Source organism: Saimiri boliviensis, chromosome 1 (genome assembly GCF_048565385.1).
Source record: "Saimiri boliviensis isolate mSaiBol1 chromosome 1, mSaiBol1.pri, whole genome shotgun sequence".
NCBI classification, from domain to species: domain Eukaryota; kingdom Metazoa; phylum Chordata; class Mammalia; order Primates; family Cebidae; genus Saimiri; species Saimiri boliviensis.
Genome location: NC_133449.1, coordinates 169,869,837 through 169,884,266, shown reverse-complemented (window position 1 = coordinate 169,884,266; position 14,430 = coordinate 169,869,837). Strand labels below are relative to the sequence as shown.

At 50.9% G+C, this 14,430-nt stretch overlaps 1 protein-coding gene across 27 annotated transcripts in view; it reads right to left on the bottom strand.

Annotated features, from left to right (window-relative positions):
* Nucleotides 1–1,221: 1,221 nt before the first annotated feature.
* Nucleotides 1,222–14,430, bottom strand: part of LOC101029820 (protocadherin gamma-C4) — a 186,330-nt gene continuing 173,121 nt past the window's right edge. For all 27 annotated transcript variants that reach the window (XM_010338165.3, XM_074380801.1, XM_074380769.1 and 24 more), the window contains 2 exons: nt 8,285–8,373; nt 1,222–3,245 (listed from right to left, as the gene is read on the bottom strand). In XM_010338165.3, the coding sequence (XP_010336467.3) occupies nt 3,019–3,245; nt 8,285–8,373 (316 nt within the window). In that variant the 3' untranslated portion in view covers nt 1,222–3,018. The remainder of the gene's footprint in view (nt 3,246–8,284; nt 8,374–14,430) is intronic.

The window sequence follows — 14,430 nt, the reverse complement described above, 5'->3', positions numbered from 1 at the left end:
TAGAACCCAGGCGCCCAGCACCTCGCCCCTCCTCGGCCTGGCTTTGAGAAACAAAACCCTGCTTCCATCTCAGCAACCGTGCACACCCACCCTTCCTCCCACTCTAGAAAGTCGCCCCCAGATTCTTAAGTTGGAAGGTTTGGTTTCCATGACAACAGACTTGAGCTGGCAGAATGGGTGACCTGGCTCTGGGAGGCTCCGCGGCGCAGAGGAAGCCGCATACCCTCGCTGACCGGCCAGATAACCCCAGTGGCTCTGTCTTTGCTTTCTTGGGTCCTTCCGGGTAATCCTCCCCGTTTGAGTCCCCCCTCCACCCCCAGCAGCAGCAACCTCGGAATCCCACAGCGCTTCGAAGAGGCAGGCGGAGGGGGCGGGGAGATGGGAGGGCAGGCGAGTGAGTGGAAAAGCACTGAGGGAGGAGGGGCGCTGAGTCTGCCGGCGATCTCAGTCCTGCACATCCTTTCAGTCCCCTTGACCCCCGCAAGAAAAGGATGAGCCCTAAAATTTCTTAAGCTTCTCAGCGGAGAGGTCAGGGAGAAGGCGAAGTCCAGATGGGGAAACTGAGGCTCGAGTTTCAGACTTGGCTTTCGAAGAATCGCCTCCCGCATTCCCTCCCACTCCCGCAGCGTTCCCAAAACCCCTAGGCAGCGGGGGTGGAGGTGCGGGGGCAAAGGAGAGTCTACCCTCCTCCCGCGAAGCCCTTCGGGGCGTTTCGAGAAGGTAATTTTCATCGGGAAGGGGCTGGAACTAAGGAAACGTCCTTTGCCCCTCCCCCTCAACGCTGTTTGCCCTGCGCCAACCCGACCCCGCTCCCGCCCGCTCCGGGGTCTCCTCTTCTGCCTGGAGACAGCCGCAAGCGTAGACGGCACACTCAGTTGGACACTGACACGCCTCACTCAGATCCCCACCCCCACCGCGGACCCGAAAGCCGATCACACAACGGCACGCGGTTCACAGATCCACAAGCACACTTACAGTCAATCGCACACCGTCTCACAGGCACAAGGGCATTGCAAGCATACGCAGCCATATTGCAGTCATACACACACGCACACGGACACACACACACACACACACACACGCAATTCGGAAACAGATTTAGACGCGCAATGACACAAAGTCGCCTCCCGATTCCGCCCTTCTTCCAGCACCCACCTCTCAGCTCATCACTTCATGCACATATGCCAGGAGCTTCCATCGCTTACACAGAAACGTTCAGCCTTTCAGAAGAAACCTTTTTATTATTTTTTTGTCGAAGAAAAAAAGCCATATAAATATTAGAGTATAAAACTTGCGTGAGACACAGGAAGAGGGTGGGGTGGGAGCTACGTGGCTATGCGAAGAGAAGCGCTTATAGGAGGAGTGAGTATGGGGGAGGGGGTCGCCGCAGCGCGTGGACACAGCACAAAACACAACACGGGCCGCCGCGGGCAGATCAAGGACAGGCGGCTGCGCGGAGCCCGCCGCCCGCTACCCACCCGCCATCACGTAAAAGCACACCGCACTACACTACTGGCTATTCTACACCAGCCGAAAGAGGGAGAGGGGGCTCTACACTACTGTAAGGGCAGGTCTGGGGCTCTCTGGCAGCCCCGCTGGATGGCCGGGGCCCCGGGGGCAGAAGCGGGTGGGAGAGGAAGGTCTATGCACAAGGAGGCACTGGGGAACTTTAACCAGGCTACGGCCACTAGGGGGCGCACTGGGGGCCTGGGCAGTGGCCTTCTCGGAGAAGAAATGGCACCTGGTAAGGTGAAAGTCAGAGGCTTGAGGAGGGCAGGGGCCCTGGGGAGAAGCCCCATTCTGGACTGAGACTTTCTGTTCATTTGGTCCCTGCCTGCTAACCCAGGGACTAAGAATGGCCTGGCCGGCCTGCACCCTACCTGCTGGGGCTCCACTACCCTTCCACCAGTGGCACCTCTGGAGTACCCAGCACCCACAGAGGTCCCTCTGACCTCTCCAGGGGATCTGGTCCTAAACCTGCTTTGAGCTTTCTTAGACTGAAATGCCAGTTTAATCCATTGGTCCTGGTAGCTCAGCCCAAAGCTGGCTGCCTGGGCTGAGCCCTATATGTAGTGGGGATGGTCCAGCCTAGTTCTTGGTTTATGGCTGAAATTTGGAGGATCTTGTCAGTCCCCTGGGGACATACAGAGCCTCCCGCAAGGCCCTGCTGCTTTGATGTGTCAAGCTTTGTCCATGCCCCCACCATCCACATCCACATACTTCCCTACTTTATCTTACCATCCCATACCGTCTTAGAACATGCAGTAGAGTCTCTTGTTTGAGGAGGAGTGGGGGAAGTCACAGCATGCAGTGGGAATGTCAAACAATGAAAACCAAAACAAAACAGAAGACTGGTCCCCAGGGTGTCAGGAAGAGGCTTGGTAGCAAAATGCCCTCCCTAAATCCAGCAAGCATCAGTACCATGGGGATGGTGACCATGTCCTCCAAAATATGAGCATTGATCTCAGGCTCTGGAAGGAGGCGAGGGGGCTGGCACCAAACCATGCTTTGGGGGAAGACTGACAAAAGAGAGGCCAAGAGGTCATGATGCCTTTCCAAGTCTTCAGCACGAAGAGCCTTGTAGGTTACCTGGTACCTCAACACCCCAACCATCTTACTCAAGAGAGAGGAACTGTTGGAGTGGGGTAGGGTGGAGAGGAGAGAGGCAGGGGATGGATGGGCCTGATTGATTTGGAAGATGCAGGAGTTCAGCTGTAACCAAAGGGGGTGTGGCAAATGGTTCTTACTGTCTACCCTAACCTCACTACCCCCATGGGTACAGCAATTGATTGGATGGGGGTTCCCAGCAGAACTCCCTTTGCATATTCAACCCCCTGGGGGCAAAAGGGGGTGGGTGTTGACTGGGCACTTGTTTCTGTTTCCCAAGGGGAGCATGGCCTTGGCCTCTACCAGTATTCTGGGGGTGAGCCCTGAAACTCTGAGGCCTGGGTACAGGTAAGGAGAAGCTGGGCTGGTTGGGGGGGAGGCTGCCCTGTGGCTCTTGGCCTGGCCTCCACGTTACTTCTTCTCCTTCTTGCCCGACTTCTTCTTGTTGCCATTGCCACCTGCTGGGGCCTTGCCATCCCGCTTGCCAGCTGCGTTGGTCAGTGTGGCATTGCTGCCTGGGATGTAGACGTTCTGGCGGTAGTCGGGTACATGCTGCAGGGTGAACTGGGGTCCGTAGCGGGCGCTCAAGCCCATGGTGCCGGCACCCCCTCCCAGGGTGGAGCTCCCATCAGCAGCTTCTGCAGAGACAGAGGAAGATCAGGTGGGAGCTAAATCAGGGTTCTCAACAGTCACTCTCTTATACTCCCAGCAGTTAATGAATGCCTACACGGCACCCTGGGCCCTGACCATGCTGAGCACTGGGAATACAGGGGTCACCAAGGCAGACTCTCTCCACAAGAGCTGAGGGTAGCGGTAACAAGAGCGAAACTCTGTCTAAAAAAAAAAAAAAAAAAAAAAAAAAAAAAAAAAAAAAAAAAAAAAAGGCTAAATGAGAAAATGTATGTAAAGTACCTAGAATAGAGCTGGTGGATGAAAGTGCTCAAAACACATTCGCTAGTATTTCTCTCAGGGCTGTGACACGGGCTCTCAGTTCCTTGCCCTGGTCCTTCTCAAGGGAGGCTCTGATTTCCCACACTAGACCCCGGACTCCTGGAGGGCAGCAGCCATGGTTTGTATATGTCCCTAGCCTTTGCCAAGCAAGGCCTGGCATGGAGTAGAGATTCAGTAGTTCTGTTAATAATTGTGCAGGGTGGGGGTGAGGGGCATTCTTCCAAGCCTCCATTTCAAAACGGCATTTAAAAAAAAATTTTTTTTTTTTGATACAAGGAGTCCCGCTCTGTCCCCCAGGCTGGAGTGCAATGGCACAATCTCGGCTCACTGCAACCTCCACCTCCCGAGTTCGAGTGATTCTCCTGCCTCAGCCTCCTGAGTAGCTGGGATTACAAGCACGCGCCACAATGCCTGGCTAATTTTTGTATTTCAAAACAGCATTTGACCGCCTACCCTGTGCCAGGCACTCTGCCAGATGCTTCACATGCACGATCACTTTTAACCTCTGCACCACAGCCCAGCCAGGTATGTGCTATGACCCTCATTTTACCGATGAGGGAACCAAGGCTTAGAAGGACCAAGGCCATACCAGGCAGCACTTGGTAGAGGGGATTCGGGCCCAAGTGTACCTAAACGCATGCTGGAAGGGACGGTCAGTCACCACCACTAGGAGCAGCTTAGACCTTATCCCTGCTCTGAGTGAATAGGACGTAGTCAGAAGATGGAGAAGAGTCCTGTTGTATGAAGCTGAGGAGATGATGCTCTCGGGGACTAGACGTCTCAGGGACACTTTAGGCACAGGCTTAGAGTGTCACAGCTAGGTGACATCGGAGAGCACCTCTGACCCAACGTCCCAATGTATAGAAGAAGAAACTGGGGGCCAGAGAAGTCCACACTGTGGCCCTGGCTCGGCGTCACCCAGGAACTTGTTTAGAATGCAGCCTCTCGGAGTTGCCCGCTGATCTGTATGCACTGGAAAGGCTGAGACACACTTTACTACCTGATAGGGTTGCTGTGAGGACTAAATGAGATGTGCTTCGTCCTGTGCAATACACCATCATCATCCAGCATGTCATCACCTCTACCCTTCACCTGCCCTGACCGGGTCGGGGTGGGAGAGGAGGAAACAAGAGTTTGACTCCTTGGGGGTTGCTGCTGGAGGCCCTGAGATCCTCTGTGGCTGGGATATAGTTAAAACCTCAGGGATGCCCAGGCCAGCCCAGGCCTAGCTGAGAGAGCTTCCCTCCCCGCCTCCCTCTGCCCGCACCCTAGACCCTGGGAGTGGGTACAGAGAGTGACTAAAGCCGGAGAGGCTGAGTAATCCTGGGACATCAACCAGGGATTGAGAAATAGAGAGACAGGAAATATTTTCACGCCAGCATAAGAGGGGGAGGGCACATGGAGGGGAGAGCCTGGATGCGCCTCGGTTTTCCTCTTCCATGCGGGAGCGCTCGGATTTCTCCAGCCTCCATTTCGTGTCGCAAATCCCGGGAGCTGAGAGCCTTCTGGGGGCGGGGGAGAGGGGTTGGGTGGGAGGGAGCGGCTGCCCACTTCCTCCTCTCCTACCCCAGCTGGCCCCCCACCCCCAGCCCTTTCATTCCACTGACCTTTCTCTGTTTTCCCTAATTAACTCCGAAAGGGAGCCAGGTCCACCACCACCGCGCCCCCTCCCCTCCTGCCGGCCCTCAGCCTCTGCCAGCCTCTTCCGGCCCCTCCCAGCTGGGAATGGAAGGGGTAGGGGAGGGGTCCAGATCTGTCTTCAAAGAGCCAGGATTCCAGAGTGATTTAGGGGCTAGAGGGGAGACCTCAGAGGCGCCAGAGAAAGAGGGGTGGGGGTGGGGTAGTCTCCAAGCACACAGAAAAGAATGAGGAGGCACTCGGAGAAGCAGGGAGAAGGGAGGTAGAAACAGAATAACAGGAAGGACCTGACTTGAGTAGCTAGAAGCTGGGCCCACCCATGTCCTATGTGCACCCAAGATCTCTGAGAAGCACCCCCAGTGGGTGAAATGACAAAGCCATCCCCCACCCACCTCATGGTGGGTGCCCTGAAGTCAGGCTGGCCCAGGAGGGACAGAAGATATGGAAATCAAGAATGTAATAGAAAGAGAATATCTGCCCTGCTCTGCCACTAAGGACCTGTGTGACCTTGGTCAAGGCCCTGCGCGGCTCAAGCCTGTTTCCCCATTTATGAATCTGAGGGGAAGAAGTTGGATTGCTGTGGTCCAGTTCACAGTGCCCCTCCCACTACACCCCACTCCCTGAAAGGCCCACCCTGGTCAAGGGCTGGGATTTTCTCTTGGTCCAAGGAGAGGCAGACTTAGGAGAGTCTCAGGAAGCTGGATATCTTCTGGCCTGGACGAGCTGGGGGTGATGCCTCTTCTCCTGTGCCAGCCTCTGCTCAGGGAAACTCAGTTTCCAGCTCCCTGACCTCCCTGTGTCCTCTTAAGCCACCTCAGCCCAGGGCTGAGGAAGCAACTCCAGAGTAGCCCAGGGAGGCCTGATTAGCTGGAACACAGCTGGCTGAGCTGCAAACCGCAGCCTCCTTAGCAGCACCTCTCCCCCCAGATGTTTATTTTAAAAGCCTCCTCCCAAGTGTTGGTTCTTACTCTCACTCCTACTTAACCCCCCTCAGCAGCCCCACAGGCTTAGCTGGGTTGGACTTCAGGAAGCTCTCTGGTTTCAGGGCTAGGAAGCAGTGTGGAAGTGAGAGCAGGGCCTGACCCACCACCTCCACCTCCCCCAGGGACCGTTCCCCAGAGCCCAGGCTTAGACGAGGGTCAGGCCCTGTGTGGGCCAAAGGAGTGAGGCCTTGACAGGAGAATGAGCTGGATGACCCACTGGAAGGGTTTGGGGCCATAAATACTGATTTCACTTCTGTTTTTAACATCTGGATTTAGGCTAGAAAGCTGCTTCCTGGCCTCAGGGCGCAAGGCCACGACAGCTAAATATACCTGTTTATTTCCCTCAAGAGCCCAACTTGGCATCTTCTGAGACCCAGCTGCCTGCCATTTCATACTCAGTCTCTGGCCTCTCTGGAGCCGTAGCCCCACCAGACCTGGGACAGCTTTGCCTCGGAGGCTGGCAGTCCCTGCCACCTCTCTCCATCCCTCCATCAGCCACAGGCCTGGCCCGACTTAACCTCACAGACATCTGGGGTAGGGTTGCCAGATTTAGTAAACAAAAGTACAGGGCCCCCAGTTAAATTTGAATTTCAGGTAAACAATGAGCATTTTTTTTTAGAACATTATGTCTCATGCAACATTTGAGACTGACTTATGCTAAAACAGTACTTGCTGTTTATCTGAAATTCAAATTTAACTGGGCATCCTGTATTTTATCTGGCAACCCTGATCTGGAAGAATAAAGCAGAGCTTGAGGAAGAGATTAGCCTCTAGTCCTGCTCAGCTAATAGGAAAGCTCAGGCTGGATCTAAAGGCAGTCGTAGTCCCTATAGCAGAAAGGGCATAAACTTGGAAGTTGAGCCAGGTTAGAACCTCAGCTTTGCAACTCAGAACTGAGGCAAGTGCCTTCTCTGTTCTCTTATCTGTCAAATGTGAGAAGTCAGACCTGCCTTGAAGAGCTATTGAGAGGAGGCCCATGAAGTTTGTTTAGCGTGTGCCCAGTTGCGATGACGGTGCTTCTTGTGATTTCACCTGGTTCTCTACCCACCAGTCCTCTGGTCGTGCTGGAGGGCAGGGCTCTCAGTTCACGATATAGGGCAATGCCTTAATCCTCTGCCAGCCTCCCTATAAGCCCAGGATTTGCTGCTCCAGAAGCTAGTCTTTATTAATAGGCATTATTCTAATTCTGCTTTTTACCCAGTAAAAAATGGGCTTGGGTCAGCAAAGATAATAATATATTGTGCCCTTACTTTCTGCCAGTCCTGTGCTGAGGGCTTTGCATTTGGCCCTGGTAACAGCACAGTGAGATCTGTTAATACTGTGCCCATTAATAGTAAGTGAAACTGAGGGGTTTAATAACTTCCTAAGGACTCATTGCTAAGTGGTGGCGCCAGGATTTGAATCCAGATTGGCCTGCCTCTAAAGCCTGTGCTCTGAAGGAGGAATGATATTCTTCTTTTGCTGTGGGCCCTAGTGACTTTTCAGGGACAACCACCATTGGCTGAATCTCTGTTGCAAAGGAAACTCTTAGTCAACCTTATGGGAAAACCAGAATCCTACCCTGGAGTTAGGGGCAGCAAAAGAGGAGCCTCGCATAAAGAGGAGGTGTTCTCGCTGCTGGAGATTTCCACACCCACTTTCATTGCTTGAGGGTTTGTAAGCACCAGGCCCAGAACTCTATGGTATGGCCTTTGTGGTAACATCTCATTTAATCTCTACAACAACCCTTTGGGGGTCCCTGTCCGCATTTTCTAGGCTAAGGAAACTGAGGTTTAGAGAGATTGAGCAAATTGATCCAAGTCCCAAGGATAGCAGTAGGAAGAGGCAGAGCTAGGACCCATTCCAGAGCCAGACTCATAACCACTGTTCCTTCCATGAGTCTTCCTTGTTCGCTCCCTTCCAGGTATCCCAGGAGCCCCAGTCCCTCTGCTGTTCCTTAGCCACAATTCCAGGCTTTACGTTTGGAATCGTGGGTCCCCTCAGAGCTGCCAAAAGATCTGGAGAAACTACACAGGTTTGATGCCCAGTCTGCGGACATGGTGGCTGTGGGATGTACCCCAGGACCCCAGGTCTCCCACTCTCCCATGCACACTGGCACCACTTACCGCTGGCGGACGCCAGGATCATGGCTTGCAGCATCTCTGTGTCAAACTGGTTGTTGGGCCAGGTGCCGGTGTCATCGCCATTTTGGGAGCTGGGGAGAGAGTAGGATGGTGAGCACAGATTCCCAGGCTGGCACAGCTCATGCCCCGCCTGTCCTCTCCTAGGGCTCCCAAACCTAGTACCCTATCCCTACCCTGTGCTTCTCTCAGCAAGGTAGGAGGCACTTCTACAATCCTTCAGAAGCCAGAATCCCACAAGTCAGTTCCCCAAACCAGCTCTTTACCGTCTCTGATGGATTTTTTTCCTTGAGACAGGGTCTCGCTCTGTCATCCAAGCTAGAGTTCAGTGGCACAGTCTTGGCTCACGGCAACTTCTGCCTCCTGGGTTCAAGCGATTCTCATGCCTCAGCCTCCAGAGTAGCTGGGATGACAGGCATTTTCCACCATGCCCAGCTAATTTTTGTATTTTTAGTAGAGATGTCGTTTCACCGTGTTGGCCAGGCTGGTCCAATGCACTTAACATGGTGCATTTCCCCACCCACCATGAGACAGCCTGGCTTTCTGTCACAGGGAGATCAGACCCTCTCCAGAGGACTGTGAAGGTGGGAAATGGAAGAGAACGTTCCAGAGCTAGAGAAAAAGTAGGGACCTAGGAACTACCTAGGGGGAGATTTAGGAGGCCCCGGAGCAGGGAGAAAAAATGTCTTTTCTTTTTTTGAGACAGAGTCTCGCTCTTCTTGCCCAGGCTGGAGTGCAATGGTACGATCTTGGCTCACTGCAACCTCCGCCTCCCCAGGTTCAAGCGATTCTCCTGCCTCATCCTCCTGAGTAGCTGGGACTACAGACATGCACCACCACACCCAGCTAATTTTTGTGTTTTTAGTAGAGACGAGGTTTCACCATGTTGGCCAGGATGGTCTTGATCTCCTGACCTTGTGATCCACCCACCTCCGCCTCCCAAAATGCTGGGATTACAGGCATTAGCCACCATGCCTGGCAGGGAGAAGAAATTTCGAAAATTCAGTGATTTCCTAAACCCACGGAGTAAAATCCACAGGCCTATAAGAACCTGCTCCTCCTATTTTATAAGAACTTCCCAGCCCCACTCTCAAACACTCTATCAGCAAACCTTCTCCAAGGTGCACTTTCCTATCCCTCAAGTTCCCTCTTGCTGCAGATCCTGGGCAGATGGTGTTCCCTAAAATGCCAGTCCCCCAAACTTTGCCATGGTGACACAAATAAAATTTATCAGAGGGGATCTCTAAATCTACCCAGATTGGGCAGGTGCCTCCCCTGTCCTCCCACCCCAGTGGCTGCCCCACGTGGCACTAGTCACACTGCAACTGCTGTCTGCTCCTCCACCACACTGACCTCTGTGAGGCGGGGACTCCACCTGTTTCCTACCAAAGCACCTAGTACCAAGCCTAGTGCTTGGACCTAATTGAAACTTTTAGAAACTCTTTGAGTGTTGAAAAAACATGAAATGATTCATAATTTTTTTTTTTTTGAGACAGAGTCTCGCTTTGTCGCCCAAGCTGAAGTGTAATGGCATGATCTCGGCTCACTACAACCTCCACCTCCTGGGATCAAGTGATTCTTCTGCCTCAGTCTCCTGAGTAGTTGGGACTGCAGGTACACACCACCATGCCTGGCTAATTTTTGTATTTTTAGTAGAGACAGGGTTTTACCATATTAGCCAGGCTAGTTTCGATCTCCTGACCTCGTGATCCACCCGCCTTGGCCTCCCAAAGTGCTGGGATTACAGGCATGAGCCACCACGCCCGGCCTGACTCATAATTTAAAAAAATACTAAACTATAAGAAGAAACCTTTACTTCTCAGAAGGTTCAACTCTACTTGGGTATTTCCCATAGTGATAATTCCCATGGTTTTTGAATTTCCAAGGATTACATTGTTTCAATTTGCAGGGGAGTGTTGGTGGGAAACAGCCCTGGCACATACCCACAGTCTGCCCTTTAGGTAACTGTTTGGCACCATTTAGCTCAGAGAAGTTTTTCAATAAATATTTTTTGCTTGCATGAATGGGAAGAGGCTAGCAGAGACAGTTATGTGACTGTAAGGTAAGAAGAAGGGTTTGGCACCATGGGAAGGGCTGTAGGATGGGCCAAAGGCATGAAAATGTGTGTGTGTGTGTGTGTGTGTGTGTGTGTGCGTGTGCGTGTGTGTGTGTGCCTATTTTATCATGGCGACTGGGCACAACCAAGAACTGCTTTACAATTTTTCAAAGGTCTGTCCCTGCTTTTGGTTTTGCCCAGTCTGGGATTCCCCATCCCCAAGTAGGTGAATTCAGCCTAAGAACAGACACAAGGCTGTTGTGCGAGACCTCTATAACATCACAATGAACATAAAGCTAGGGCTGAAGGGGAAAGCAGGAATCTCAATTCTCCTTTCCCGAAGTGGGAAGAGTTGTAATTCTGTTTCCATTAATTCAACAATTATTTCTTGAGCAATTACTATGTACCAGACACAGAGCTAGGTGCTGGGGTAGTGGCTGTGAATATGGCAAAAATAGTCCATCTTTATGGTGCTCATGGTGGCACTGAGAGGCTGATATTAAATAATTACACAATACGGTAATTGCAATTGTGATACTTGCTATGGGCTGTGTCAGGGGCTACCAGAGGGTATAAAGAGAGGTAGGGGCTGGGCATGGTGGCTCACGCCTGTAATCCCAGCACTTTGGGAGGCTGAGGTGGCAGATCACCAAGTCAGGAGATTGAGACCATTCTGGCCAAGGTGGTCTCTACTAAAATAATAATTAAAAAAAATTGGCTGGGCATGGAGTCATGCACCTGTAGTCCCAGCTACTCGGGAGGCTGAGGCAGGGGAATCCCTTGAACCCAGGAGGTGGAGGTTGCAGTGAGCCAAGATCGCACCACTGCACTCCAGCCTGGCGGCAGAGTGAGACTCTGTCTCAAAAAGAGAGAGAGAGAGAGAGAGAGAGAGAGAGAGAGAGAGAGAGAGAGAGACAGGGTAAGCAGCTTGGCCAGTCTAGGCTTCCCTGAGGGAAAAGACAGTGCATTTAAATATGAAGAAATTATCCAGGTAGTTTTCAGAAGAATACCAGCAAATATATGTAGAAGAAATGATAGAAAATCACTGCTTTGTAATTGCTGTTGTAGAAACAGATACAGGCAGGGATCATCAGTGAATACTAAAATTTCATGAAGGGCTGCCGCCTAGCTCAAAATACCATCCACAGATTACTTCATCACAAATATTTTAAAATATCTTTATAAAAATACATTTTTATAATGGAGACATCTGGGACACTGTTTACCACGTGGACAAACTCAGCATCACTCGCAGTGTGACAGGCGACGTTAGATGAGTCCCAGTGTAATGCTGCGGGAAGAATTCCTACCAAGGTGTGTAATCTGAATCTAACCATCGGAAAATAGCCAGCACATCCAGATTAGGGGACATTTTAAAGGACAATTGGCCTGGACTCTTTAAAAATATCCATGTCATTAAAAAAATTATAAAGACTAAAAGTCTGCTCCAGATTAAAGAAGAGGAAAGAGACGTGACAACCAAATGTAATTTATGCTCCTTGAAGAAATCCTGTATTTAAAAAAAAAAAAAAAAAAAAAAAAAAAGCCAGGCACAGTGGCTCAGGCCTGTAATCCCAGCACTTTTGGAGGCCAAGGCCAAGTGGGCAGGTTACGAGGTCAGGAGTTCTAGCCCAACCTGACCAACATGGTGAAACCCCATCTCTACTAAAAATACAAAAAAATTAGCCGGGCGTGTTGGCATGTGCTTGTAATCCCAGTTACTTAGGAGGCTGAAGCAAGAGAATCGCTTGAACCTGGGAGGTGGAGGTTGCAGTGAGCCGAGATTACACCACTGCACTCCAAGCTGGGGGACAGAGCAAGACTCTGTTTCAAAAGAAACAAAAACAAAAACAAACAAAAAAATAAAACAGGATAAAAGAATACACTGAGCGTTTATGAAAATCTGCTGGTGGGTTTTATATTATCGTATTAATGTTAAATTCCTCAAATGTGATCATTCCTTTGTGATTATATAGGAGAATGTTGGCCAGGTGCTGTAGCTCATGCCTGTAATCCCAACACTTTGGGAGGCTAAGGTGGAATGATTGCTTGAATCCAGGAGTTCAAGACCAGCCTGGGCAAAATAGTGAGACCCTGTCTCCACAAAAAAAATAAAAAATTACCCAGGCGTGGTGTTGCATACCTGTAGTCCTAGCTACTCAGGAGACTGAGGTGAGAAGATTACTTAAGCCCAGGAGGTCAAGGCTGCAGTGGGCTGAGATCACACCACTGCACTCCAGCCTGGGTAACAGAGTGAGACCTCCTCATATATGTATATATATACACACATACACGTATGAGGGGAGAATGTTTTTGTTCGTAGGAAACATATATTAAAGTATTTCAGATGTTACAATGTTTGTAGCTCAAACTCTTAAATGGTTCAGGAAAAGGACTCTGTGTGTGTGTGTGTGTGTGTGCGTGTGTGTGTGTGTGCGCGCGCGCAGAGGGAGAGAAAGAGATAAAATGTGCGAAATATTAACAATTGATGAATCTAGATAAAATGAGTAAAGGATACATATTTGGATGTTTATCACTCTATTTTTCAACTTTTCGATGGGTTGGAAACATTTCAAAGTAAAAAGTTAAGGGATAAAATTAAGTTACCCAGGAGAAGAGCAGTGTTGTGGGAGAGGGCTTTCCGGGAAGGAGTAACAGTCCCGGGCCTCTGAGGCTGGAAGGAGCTTGGTGAGTTCACAGGACTAAGAGAAAGTCAGGTGGCTGCCACAAGGGGAGGTGGTGATTTCGGTGTCATCTCAAGAGCTCTGAGAAGCCACTGAGGTATTTGAAAAGGGGGTTATCATGACTGGATTTAAATATTTAAAAATCACTCATGCTTCTGTGAAAGGACGAAGGGTGGAAGTTTCTGTGGGAGAATGGCAGCCTCTGTCTCCATGAATATCCAGGGTCCTTACTTCCAGCCTGACTGAACTCTCTCTGGGCCTGGCTGAAGATGCAGGGCCAAGGCCAGGTGGTCCCAGCCCCAGGGGAAGAGGCCTAGTGGGAATAGTGTGGGGAGAGCAAGCAAGCAGGGAGGGGTTGCCGGGAGGAGAGTGCAGGTGTTGTCACGTGGACCATGGAACCAGATGCCATAGGTTAGGGGGATGCCCTGTCATGGTGGGCAGTGGTGTTGAGGGAATAAAGCTGCGTGGAAAGGTGGTCTTGGAACCATGACAGTCAGGACTGTAAGGAGGAGTCCTGAGAAATGGTTGAAGGTTGAGGGCCAAACGGGTGGGCTGCCAGCTGTGTGAAGTTGGGTGAGATGAGCAGAGGGGAGAGACAGAGACCTCTTTTTTAACCATTTACTGAGAGCTTCCTAGTCTAAGCTGACTGGGTGATATACTTGTCTTTTTTATCCTCAGAACCACTGTGAAGATAAGTTGATTATCTAGATTTTCCAACGGATGAAAATAGGGCTTAGAGAGGTTGTGAGACTATACCAGAGTCACACAGCTGGACCTAGCAGACTTGCAACCTGAAAACCAGCCTAATATGACTCCAGAGCCTATGATCTTTTTTTTTTTTTTTTTCTTTTTGAGCTTGAGTCTCACTCTGTTGCCCAGGCTGGAGTGCAATGGCACAATCTCGGCTCACTGCAACCTCCGCCTCCCAGGTTCAAGCAATTCTCCTGCCTCAGCCTCCCAAGTAGCTGGGATTACAGGTGCCCACCACCACACCCAGCTAATGTTTGTATTTTTAGTAGAGATGGGGTTTCACCATGTTGGCCAGGCTGGTCTCAAACTCCTGACCTCAAGTGATCCATCCACCTCGGCCTCCCAAAGTGCTGGGATTACAGGCATGAGCCACCGCTCTCCACTGCCTATTATCTGACACACAACAACGTACTGGGCTTCAGCAGAGAGGCCTTGGAGCCCCAGCAGCAGATATAAGGGACTCTTCCAGGATTTGGGGAATAGTGAAAAGTAAAAGTGGAAGAAATGGACTACATTTAGACAACCATTTTCCAAGCACCTACTATGTGCCAGTGCCTGTGACAGGTCCCAGGATTTAAAAGATGATAAATACGGTTCCTGCCTTACTGAGTTTAGGGTGTGTGTATGAGTGAGTATAAGGG